This window comes from Chiloscyllium punctatum, chromosome 11 (assembly GCF_047496795.1).
Source record: "Chiloscyllium punctatum isolate Juve2018m chromosome 11, sChiPun1.3, whole genome shotgun sequence".
In the NCBI taxonomy this organism is placed as follows: Eukaryota; Metazoa; Chordata; class Chondrichthyes; order Orectolobiformes; family Hemiscylliidae; genus Chiloscyllium; species Chiloscyllium punctatum.
Window position 1 is genome coordinate 63513621 of NC_092749.1, and position 12664 is coordinate 63526284.

General features: G+C 41.1%; 1 protein-coding gene across 9 annotated transcripts in view; it reads right to left on the reverse strand.

The window, feature by feature from the left end:
- Positions 1-12664, reverse strand: part of LOC140483049 (girdin-like) — a 376157-nt gene that overhangs the window by 217791 nt on the left and 145702 nt on the right. For all 9 annotated transcript variants that reach the window (XM_072580957.1, XM_072580958.1, XM_072580956.1 and 6 more), the window contains exons 9-12: positions 7914-7995; positions 7175-7333; positions 6943-7089; positions 2322-2466 (exon numbers count right to left, since the gene is read on the reverse strand). In XM_072580957.1, the coding sequence (XP_072437058.1) occupies positions 2322-2466; positions 6943-7089; positions 7175-7333; positions 7914-7995 (533 nt within the window). The remainder of the gene's footprint in view (positions 1-2321; positions 2467-6942; positions 7090-7174; positions 7334-7913; positions 7996-12664) is intronic.

Below are 12664 nucleotides of genomic sequence, written 5' to 3' on the forward strand. Positions count from 1 at the left end.
CTGCGGAACCTCCCAATTTTCAATCCACAGATGGATTAGGATGTTACAAATGCACTTTGTTCAAGTTCTCTCATTGTCATCTGTTACTCGTGACAAGGTAAGTGTCCAAGTCCAGGCAGTTAATTTTTCCAATATCACTGCTTTCACACAGAAGGTAACCCCATGATATTGGCCATTAATAACTTGGTGCAAATGCACAAACAGTCACGCGAGCAGCAGTTAGGTTTGTTGGGAGACACTGGATAGACTGGATTGAAGGTTGGAGGAGTCAACCAATGTTATCAGTATTATGCGAGCTCTGGCATTTGACCATGGGCAGGGTGGTAGCTGCCATGCAAGTTCAACAGAGTGCTTAGTGGCTGCTGAAAATGCTTACAGACCCGCACCCCAGCTAGTGGGTGCACAGCATCAATGGCAAGGCAAGAGGGGAACACGGAACGTTGACCTCACTCACAGTGCCCTTGCGCTGAAACAGATAAAGTGGCAGCAGGTACCTGACAGAGGAGGAACTACAGGCAGGGGTCCTAAAAGGATTCAACTCAGGTCAGTCCGGATGTGCCTGGATCCTCTAACTCAATCCTGCCTGCAAACTTCAATCCCGTGGAAGTTGCAGATGAGGGTGAGCCAGCATCTGAACAGGATACCCTCAGCAGATGTGAACTCTTGGCCACAAACATACCCTGGAGAGTCCACCCAAATCTTTGAGGCTATTATAAAGGATGTTCCTTTCATGTAGTAATGGGATGACAAGGAAAAAGAAAGGGACATAACAGGTGCTTAGTCTTGGGCAGCCCTCTGGAGTGCCAGTGACCTGAGGCATTTCTCTTCGACCAGTTGCAGAGGCATGCCAGTAATGCGTTCAACAGAATGTGCTCCTGAATTTAGTTTAGAAAGCTCTGAGGTAGAAGTTTCTGAGCTGGAAGAGGGTGCAGGCAAAAACCTTGCCTGTACATTCTCAGAGAGATCTGTTGTTTTTTCCTCAGAGGCAGAAGAGGATTTGATGGGTAAAGGACCTGGGCCCTCTGGACTGAAGGCTGTGTGGTGCTGCTGATCCTTGCATAAGAGAGACCATGTATTGTGTGGCAAGGGTGAAAGCTTGAATATCTTAAGAATATGTTGACAGTGGTGGTGGTAGGCGATAGCATGGCACAGCGCAATAAAGCTGGTTTGATTGTCTGGATATGGAAATCATAACATTCCCACTTGAGCAGCCATAGTTCCCTCCAGGCATTTTGAAAAATTCTCAAAGAGACCGAATATTCTCCTGTTGCTCAGTCTGCCCTGTTGCACAACAGTTTGTCCTGCAATGCGACAAAAAAAAAATGAACTGTGTGGGATGAAAGTGGTTGGAAGAGCTCAGCAGTGGTGCAGGAGCAGGAAAGGTGAGTAGGAAATGTATTTTCAGAGGATAAGGTAATGAGAGTCATTAGTGGTGCTGCTACATGCAAAAATTAGAGTTGTAATCCATTAGCCAAAATCTGTGCAGTGGCATGGTTAGAATAATGGTGAGGCAGCACAGAGAAGACTGTGGCACTTACCTGCAAAGCATTAAACATTGTGAAACTTGCTGTGACACTAATGGGCGTTTCTTTTCGCCCTGGAAACTACACTGACCACGGGCTATCTCCACTGAGGCTGGATGCAACTAGTGGTGTGGCCCCTTTTGGCCTTTGGAGGAAATAGCATTCCTCTTCTGTCAACCACTAGGAGTACCTGTTGGAGAAACAAGGTGCCAGCTTCTCTTACTAGGCATGTGCTTAAGGAATGGTGGCTAAGCACCACAACATGAAGGGCAGTTTCTGGCTTGCAGCATTTGAAATAGTGAGCAGCTGGTGTGTTAATATGATACCTGTCGGCTAAATGCTAAGAAGTCCCAGTAGTGGTGAGCACCTCCACTTCTGCTGCCACACGACTGAACAAGAATGAAACCACTGATCCCAGATGTATAATTAATGACGTGAACAGCAGATGATTGAAAAGGAAGTGTCAGTATGGACCATGGCTGTTAACCTTCCATGAAACTCTCCGGAAAAATATTTAGCCAAATTATGAGAACATTCAGCCCATTAACCCTGTTTCTCTCTTAGGAAGTTCTGCAAACCCTGCCAAATATTTCTAGCATTTTAACTTAGTATTAGAAAGCATGCTCATTCTAATAACAGCATTGTTAGCAAACTAATATCAATGGAAGAGTACAGAACCAAAGTCTCTGATAAAATGTTTCAAAAAACTTATTTTCTGGAATGGCTCCAATGAAGTGAACAAATATTACGTGGAAAAAGTATTAATCAACATAACAAGTTTAACATAACTGCGCTTACCCTCAGACACTTCAGTGGTCTTGGATAACTGCTCTAGTTCCCAACCCAAATGTAATGATTCATCCATGCTCTGTTTCTGAGCCATTTCAAGGGTGAGGTTTTCTTCCATTAACTCCTCAATACGCTTTCTATCTGTGTCACGCACCTTAATTGAAAAAGCAGACGTTAAACGAATCTAAGTAGCACTTGTAGTCGAGGGATAGATTATGAACTAAATTAGAATGTAAAGATGTTTGTACAAAGACGCATTATATTTATAATTAATTAAATATCCATAATACATTTTACAATATGCACTTCCTGTCTAGTTTACATATGATATTATACAGAACTTAACCAATTTTTGAGTGGATGAAGTAAAGACACCAATGTGACTAATATTATTTTATTAGCAAATATTTCATTTATACTACAAATTCACAGAACACATGCCTCTGGTTCAAAGAGGTTCAGTTTGCTGACAGGAATTGTCCTTTTCCTGATATTTGTATAATGCTACTTATGTCACAGTCATCATGCTAGGGTATTGTTTTTATTTACAAGCATTTCCCAAGTTGCGAACAGGTTCCATTTTGGAGTCCATTTGCAAGTTGATTTGTACCCATACTGCAGCACAATGCAAAGCAAATATTCGTTAACATATGAACATTTCCTGTACTAAGTCTTTAAAATTACATTTTGTATGGGACCATGTTTATAAACACGTGCTCTTAAGTCGAACGTTTGTCAGTCTAAACTTCCTTTAATACAAACTGTAAGATTGTAAGACAAATAGGATAATAATAAATAAGAATAAGAATAGGCCATATGCTCAACCTATAAGTGCATGCCTGATCTGATTGTCACCGTACCTCTACTTTTTGCCTATTCCTCATAACCCTCGATTCCCCTTTCTCCTCTCCTACATTTCCATTATGAAATATTTAGTGGGAAAGGCAAGATTCTAGCTATGGGTGGAAAATAAGGGGAATAGATAGCCTAAGGGAACTTGGCAACAGAAATAAGTGGACAACAAAGCTCTGAGAGTAGAAAAAGTATATACAGTCCAAAAACTTATTAGAACTAAAAGTGAAGCATATTTAAGATTAAATTTCTATAACTGCAAAAAATTAAAATTTGATAAATAAAAATAAAACTTGCCCACAAGCTCAAAGAATTAAATTATAAATATGAAATTACTATAGTGTTACAACATGGAAGGTTGAACCCCTCTGTTAATTAAACCAAACACCCAGAAAAGCTCACCTCACTTCGTAATCTGTTAAAATGTGAGTGACGGAGAACTCCGAAATCCTACTATTTAAAGAATAAATTACCAATTTATTTTTCTAACTCTATTTTTCGAATAGTGAACAATAAACAAAACTATTCACAACTCCAAGGCCCCTTTCTCTTAACTGCTTACTATCTGACTCCAACTCTATAACGCTAGGCTGTTCCAATTAGACACTTATTAAAATTATATTAACTTAATCTCAAAACCACAGTCTATCATCTTCTATGTCTCCACTCTTCCTGCTGCTGATCTTCCTGGATCGTGTTCTTTCTTTTTACTGAGAGGATGTTTCACTTGAAAAGGTACCTTTGATAGAGAGAGAGTGTTTTCTCATTTCTTTGAGAACAAGATGTTAGATTAGCAGTTAGCTCTATGGTAGTTTCTCTCTCTCTCTCTGTGGCAGGTGCTGTCTGGCCAATTTTCAAAATTGTCCATATTCTTATACCCCATCAGATTGTCTCATTGGTCCAATGTTGACAAAACAATAAATTCAAACTCGATTGGATTTTAGTATCCTGGGGCATAACTTAAACTGATAGGTTAAATTCGAATTGTTGTCAAAACAGCAATCAAAACACAGTTATGTATTTCACAGCCAAATGTTACATATTTTCAATTTTCCAGTGCACTCAGACGGCCATCTAGTCATACACAGAGGAAGCCCGATTATCCGAAGGACATGGGCAGGGAGTATTCCGTTCGGGTAATCAAATGTCAGATAAGATAGTTTAGCCAAGCAGTGGAACCTTGCGTGCTTGTCCGGATAATCGAGGTTCCTCTGTACACAGGTGTTTGTAATCTTTCAGTTCAGAACAACATTCTCTCTCTCTCTTTTAAAGGTATAGTACATGCCTTCAATTTCACAATAATAGGAAGAACATGCCACCTAGAGAAAGGCCCATGAAAGTGGACAGAGACAAGAACAGTGATACCTAAACAGGAGTGTTTATTAACAGCCACAACTAGGTAACTATGCATGGGCGCTAATTCTGAAACAGGCAAGCATACAATTCCAAAGACAAGATGCATGCAATTTTGAAACAGTGTTCATGGGTGGAGATGGAGGAGGATGAGGAGGATGAGGAGGAATCATCCAGAGTGGGGATAGGGGTCAGCTTAGGACCCAGGAGCATCACCCCCACAACCCCTTCCCGACTCTATCCCTTTCTTCTAGCTCTTCCCTCCCCATCCCCACCCCTCTACCAGGTGTCTATCTACCCATTCCAGGCTCTGGGCTACATTGCACCCCACCCCGCCGCCGCCCCAGAACTATATATGCATGCATGATTTAAAGTAGCACATAGTGCACATGCACTGGCCTCAGCAAGCACAGACTATCTAAAACTGGAAGGCTTGAAAGATGGGTAAAATGGCATCAGAGTTGGAAATAATTTTCATTAAGAGGAGAATCAAGGTCAATTCCTGGAATGGTGGGACTATCTTACGCTGAAAGATTGGAGCACGGGATTGTATACGCTTGAGTTTAGAAGGCTGAGAGGGGATCTGATTGAGACGTATAAGATTATTAGAGGATTGGACACTCTGGAGGCAGGAAACAAGTTTCCGCTGATGAGTGAGTCCCGAACTAGAGGACACAGTTTAAAAATAAGGGGTCGGCCACTTAGAACAGAATTGCGGAGAAACTACTTCACCCAGTGAGTGGTAGGTGTATGGAATGCTCTGGCCCAGAAGGCTGTGGAGGCCAAGTCTCTGGATACTTTCAAGAAAGATTTGGATACAGCTCTTAAGGATAGTGGAATCAAGGGTTATGGGGATAAGGCAGGAACAGAATATTGATTGAGGATGATCAGCCATGATCATAATGAATGGTGATGCTGGCTCGAAGGGCAGAATGGCCTACTCCTGCATCTATTGTCGATTGTCTATATTGAAGAACCAAAAAGGAAGTGAATGAAAGCCACATTCTGTCAAGATCTTATTGAATAACAGTGTAGATTAATTAGGTCAAACGGTGTATTACTGCTCCTAATTCACTGATGATATCTGGTGAATTGTCAATTTAAAAAAAATCAGCATTCCTTGCTTTCTGCCTTTAGATTTCCTACTAGGACTTTGTCCCCTAAGCCTGAGGATTGAGGATCTATCACCTTGATGTTCTGACCATCGCTATGACTTCAACCTTCTCAGTGCAACTGAGGCTTTGTGCCTACCATTTATTTAATACTTCTTATAAACTCAACACAATCCTAAATCATTTGCATTAATGAAGTATTTATGAAATGTATTTAGGTTATACAATACAAGAAAGTTGGAGATGGGAAAGACTTACTGGGTAAAAGGAAGGATGTTGGGGCATTGCTTTGCTGAAATGCCTTGCCTACTGGTCACATCCTAACTATGCTGTTCTTATTGAAAACTAAGCCAATTTGAAATCCACAGTAACATCCAAATCCTCTCTCACCTCTGTTACTATGGCTAATAAAAAGAAATTGGTAAAAAAGTAATATTTGGAAGTGAACATCCTATTCACACTGGCCATTTTGATGTATGTCATTCTGAAGATGGATCACTGGACTGAAGTGTGATTTCTCTTCACAATTGCTACCACACCTGCTGAGATTTTTCATCAATTTCTATTTTTGTTTCAGATTTCCAATATCTGCGGTTCTTTCAGCTTTTTGACTCAATTGCCAGTTTTACTGTTTTTTGTCCTGCTGGGTTATCCTGTGTACTGGCAACCATATATAGTGTATGGGCATTTGATTCACCTCTTCACTTTTCTATCAAACATTAAGCAACTCTCACTTCACAATAATGAAACCTTTTATCCACCGACAACTTTGCAAGTGTCTTCCTGTACTTTGGCATAGTCGTTCAGATAATCAGCTACACCCCAAGTTAGTGTCAGCTACAAATTTCAACAAGATTACCTCTGTTCTAGAGTTCAAACTATTACCATAAACAGAAAGCATTTATTCCAATAAGAGTTCCCATGTTCTGTCAGCCAGAGAATGTGGCTGACAGAATATTGTCTAGAGTTTAATAAAACTGTAGATTTTATAATCTGTAGCTATCTTCCAATCTATCTTGTTATCTTGTCATTATTTCAAGATCATGTGATAAGATTATCATTTGGTCTGTATAATTCTATATACTGAGCACAATATCACCGAAATTCAAGTCATTCTCTATCGATTAAATCTACTAATCCTTTATTTTCTCGATCTCATTTTTCCAAGAAGTTTAGCATCCACACACAAACAGAACACCACCATCAGAGTTCTTTCTGTCAATCATGTGGTCTGTCATAAGCAAGATCTCTTAATACATACATGCAACTACTGCATATTTAACAGAAACAATCCTGCAAGAAATTACACCTACCATCTCCATATCATGTAATTTAGCCATTAACTGCAGATTCTCTTTCTCGAATTCATGCAATTTGTCACAACGTGCTCGGGCTCCCTCAAGCTGGTCTTCCAACATTATTTTTGTCTCTAACAAGATTTTGTTATCTTCTTTTAACTCCTGAAAATTTTAAATACTAAAAACATTAAGATATTCTACTGTAGAAAGAAATATTAACTGGCATTCATTCTATAGCACAACATACCTCAGTTCTTGCTTTGTAAAATTCTATGTCATGCAGTCGATCTTTGTACCGTATAACTTCACTTTCAAGCTTTTCAACTTTAATTGCTTTTTCACGCAATGAATCAAGTTCATCCCGATATGCCCTAGCAGAACGAGCATCTGATTGAAGTTGCAGGTTCTGGTAAGTAGATAGTTAATTTCAGGACACAGTAGTGAAAACAATTATTTTATGCAAGTCATGAGCAAGTTTTCATAAAATAAAGACTAAAGTGGCTAAATTAACAATAATCTATAGCCAGAAGGTTTCAATTTCATGTTTTACTGAGAAATTTTAGTATACTATGACAAGATTGGGAAAATTTTAATTTCTGTTAAATAATGCTACACAGCGAATGTACATGAAGTTTGGAAACCAACAATTCATATTCCAAGAATACAATGCTTATAGTAATTACAGGAGAAAGTGAGAACTGCAGATGCTGGAGATCAGAGCTGAAAACGTGTTGCTAGAAAAGCGTAGGTCAGGCAGCATCCAGGGAGCAGGAGAATCGACGTTTCGGGCATAAGCCCTTCTTCAGGCTCTTCAGAGCCATTCCTGAAGAAGGGCTCATGCCCGAAATGTCGATTCTCCTGCTCCTTGGATGCTGCCTGACCTGCTGAGCTTTTCCAGCAACACATTTTCAGCTCTTATACTAATTACAGGTCATTTACAGTGGCACACAATTAATCTGGAAATTAAATTTGTACCACATACACACCTCTTGCTGAAGTCTTTTTAGTTCAACTTCCATCTGTTCCACCTCCTGTTTATAATCCAACAATTGCTCAGTTTTCTCCTCCCTCAAAATAAAAGAATTTAAAACTTAAAACAAAACGAAGAATGCATTATTTATAAATGGTCACAGGACAGATTACAATGCTGATACATCTCCAACAAATCTGTAAAATTCTGTATGTGAACATTGTAAAAATAAAAATGCCAAACATGTTTAATATATGCTTTCGTAACTGAACTGTGAAACAGAAACGGATTGTGTATTATGGACCATGAACTCCTTAAGTTTTTTAAGCCATGTCTTTCTACTCTCACTTGCTCTGAAGTGCACTGCCATTTTTTTCTATGTTCAATTTGCTTCATGTCCTTTTGACTTTGTAATATCAGAGTTCAGCAAGACACCAACACACTGTTTCATGAGGAAGAAACTTTGATAACAGAAATAACAGCTTATTTCCCACAATATACTGTAATTTAGAAAAGATTCTAACCAAAATAGATCAAATAACCTTTGTATTCAACAATATATTAGTGTTCAGCCTTATCTTGCATACAAGACTACATATTTGGCTGTTCAGTGAAAAGCTTAAATGTTTTTGTATGAAAATGGCCAATCCTCTCAAGAACAACAAAGGATGCCTTCAGTTGCCAACAGTAAGCTGAATTAAACTTTCAGGTCATCCAATGTTGGGTAAGTAGATGGTTAGAGACGAAACTGCCTCAGGGCTTGTGAAGCAAGCAGAGATGGAATTAATTGTCAGTTGTGTACTTTCATCTGGACGAAACTGTCCCGGGTAATCTGTTTAAGGAAGAAGAATCGACATCTGGGATATGAGACACAAAAAAAGCAGAAGCCATTTCAGACAAAGTAATGCATAAAATTTAAGTATTAGACAGCATTGTCACGAAGGCCCATTATAGAAGAAGACATTCAAGGCAGATGTAGAGATTGAAATAGAGTCATAGAGATGTACAGCATGGAAACAGACCCTTCAGTCCAACCCGTCCATGCCGACCACATATCCCAACCCAATCTCGTCCCACCTGCCAGCACCCGGCCCATATCCCTCCAAACCCTTCCTATTCATATACCCATCCAAATGCCTTTTAAATGTTGCAATCGTACTAGCCTCCACCACATCCTCTGGCAGCTCATTCCATACACTTATCACCCTCTGCGTGAAAAAGTTGCCCCATAGGTCTCTTTTATATCTTTCCCCTCTCACCCTAAACTTATGCCCTCTAGTTCTGGCCTCCTCGACCCCAGGGAAAAGACTTTGCCTATTTATCCTATCCATGCCCCTCATAATTTTGTAAACCTCTATAAAGTCACCCCTCAGCCTCCGACGTTCCAGGGAAAACAGACCCAGCCTGTTCAGACTCTCCCCATAGCTCAAATCCTCCAACCCTGGCAACATCCTTGTAAATCTTTTCTGAACCCTTTCACGTTTCACAACATCTTTCCGATAGGAAGGAGACCAGAATATTCCAACAGTGGCCTAACCAATGTCCTGTACAGCCGCAACATGACCTCCCAACTCCTGTACTCAATACTCCGACCAATAAAAGAAAGCATACCAAATGCCTTCTTCACTTATCCTATCTACCTGCGACACCACTTGCAAGGAGCTATGAATCTGCACTCCAAGGTCTCTTTGTTCAGCAACACTCCTTAGCACCTTACCATTAAGTGTATAAGTCCTGCTAAGATTTGCTTTCCCAAAATGCAGCACCTCGCATTTATCTGAAGTAAACTCCATCTGCCACTTCTCAGCCCAATGGCCCATCTGGTCCAGATCCTGTTGTAATCTGAGGTAACCCTCTTTTGCTGCTAATAGCAAAGTCAGCATTTATTGCCAAATCCCCTTGCCTGGGAAGGTGATGGTGAGCAGCATTCTTTAACTTACAGCTGCCTGTTAAAGGTGTTCCCACAGTGCTATCAGAGGGAGTTTCAGGATATTAACCCAGTGATTATGAAGGAATAGCAATAGATTTTCAGTTCAGGACGATGGGGGGCTTGGAGAGGAACTTGCAGGTACTGGTGTCTCCATGATCCTGCTGCCCTTGTTCTTACAGCAGGTAGAGGACATGCATTTGGAATGTGCTACCAAATTGAGACATGGTGATTTGACACAATGCATCTTATAAATGCTACATACTGCTAATCAGTTATTGAGGTGGTGGTGTAAGGTGAACTAATCAAGCAGGTTACTTCATCTTGCCTTGTGTCACGCCTCAAGTGCAATTTGAAGCTGCACGCATTCCCTCACTCATTTGACTTCTATCTTGTAGATTGTGGAAAAACTTCAGTGGAGGTAAACAATAAGTCTCACCACAAGTCAGTGAATTTCCAAACTGTTTTGTCATCACAGAATGGATGTGGTTAGATCCAATTTATGGTTAATGATGACCCTCAGTATTGACTGAGGGAAATTGAATGATGGTTATACTACTGAATGTTAAAGAAAGATGGTTGACTCGGCAAGATGGCGGCGATTCTGTAGAACTGCTGTGGATATCTCTGCCTAACAGCCAAGGCATACTGGTGCATTTTGCCATCCCTGGCCAACTTATGTGGTGGAATTAACAGTTTAAAACCTAACCGAACACATATTTGTTAATATTTGGGAGTGGGAAGGATGCCAAAGGGAAAAGGAACAAACAAGCAGCAGCAGGGACGACACTGCCCTGCAGCATCAGGCATACCAGAGACTGCAGCAGCAGCAGCCTCTCCTGAACCCCCCCCCCCCCCCCCCCCAGAAAGTTGCGGCTGTGATTGAGGAAATCCGTGAGGAGATTCGTGCCCAGGTCCAACCTATCACATCCATGCAGAAGCACGAGCAGGAGATCCAGGGCCTCGGGGAGAGAATGAAGGAGGTGGAGGGTCAAACCAAGGCCTCAAAAGCTGCGGTGGAATCCTCATCCAGTCAGATCCAGGTGCTGGAGCGAGAGGTGCGGGCCTTGCGAAACCATATCGACGACCTTGAAAATCAAGGTTGGAGGATAAATCGCCAAATAGTCCGGCTCCCTGAAGGGGAGCAGCCACTCCGTTTCTTTGAAAGCTGGCTGCCAAAGGTTTTGGGCCTTCACACAGAGTCCAGCAAACTTCAGATTGAAAGGGCATATCGGGTTACAGTGCACAGGTCAGGCCCAGTGCAGCGCCCCTGCTCGGTCCTAGTGCACTTCCAGTCACATAAGGACAAATAAAAAGTCATAGAAGCTTCTTGATCCTTGGGAAAAGATCTGCAGGCACTGCTGTACAAGGGGTCAAAAATTATGTTTTTCCAGGATTTTTCAACAGCTGTAATTTGAAAGAGGAAGTCCTTCGATGAAGTTAAAAAGAGGCTGAGGAACCTGGGCATCCAGTACTCCATGATATACCCCGCAGTACTTCGTTTCAGCCACGAGGACTCCGTTTATACATTTGAATCGGCAGATAAAAACTTTGTGGACACTTTAAAAATAGACGGATTGGCCTGAAGAATATGGTTAATGCTTGTTCTCTTTTCTATCTGTCCCCATGTTTTCCCTTCCTTTTTTTATTCCTTTCTTTCTCCCTAATTTCTTTTTTGGAAAGGGGGGGGGGGGAGAGAGAAGGAAAGAATTTGAAATAAGTTGTTTCTATTTTTTTAAATAACTGGATTTTCTGATGGGAAATTTTGTCGATGTTCTTTGGTGTCTCTCTCCCTTTTTTTTGTTTGTTCTGCTTCTCTTTTGGTCACAAGTAGGGGTGACATGAAGCCAGGGATGGGTGGAGTGCTTATCCTGACTTGGTCTTTTTTTCCTGTTGATTTAAGGATCATCTCCTTGTTTTTTTTCTGGCCTAAGGCTGGGGCACAGTCCGGGTTTGAAGGAGCTGTGAAGGACAGGATGGGTAGGGTAGGGTAGGGGGAAGAGTCTTCCATTCCAGGTTCTGCAGTTGGTTTTCTTTGTAGTTTTTTGGTAGTAATAGTTGTTTATAGTTATGATAGAGTAGTTTTTGTATATATAGATTTTCGATTCTATGAGTCTTTATTTACTTATGCTCGACCCTTTGTAAGCAGGGTTCGCCCTCCGAGGAGTTCAAGGGTCTCTGAAAGGGGATATGGCTAAGTGTCTTATTAAATGGTGCACCTGGAACACTAAGGGAAGTCATTCGCCTGTTAAAATGAAAAAAGTACTTTCTAGCCTGAGGAAGGAAAGGGTCGATATCGCTTTGTTGCAGGAAACCCATCTTGATGATGGGGAACACCTGAAATTACAACAGGTGGGTTATGACCGGGTATTCTTTTCATCCTTTACTACTAAAAATAGGAGAGTGGCGGTACTTATCCAGAAAAATCTTCCATTCACATTGTTAGAGCAGGCGAATGATGAGCAGGGACAGTTTGTGATACTTAAAGCCCTGATACATAGGGAGAAATATGGCATTTTAAATGTCTACTGTCCTCTGGCGCATCCCCTCAAATGTTTGATTAGTGCTTTCTCCAAGTTGAGTGCTTTTGGAACATGGCACATTATGAGGTGGGGGGGGGGGGGGGTGGATTTTTTATTTGTCTTTTGGATCCAACAGTGGACAGGATGTCTTGTGGGTCCCCAACTATTTCTTTGCAGGCCAAGCAGGTGCTTGACTTATGTGAGGAGTTGGGGCTGGTGGATATTTGGAGATGTCTTCAACCTACAGGCAGGGACTTTACCTTTTTTTCCAACCCACATAAATGTCACACGAGGATTGACCTCTTTCTGGCTCCCTCG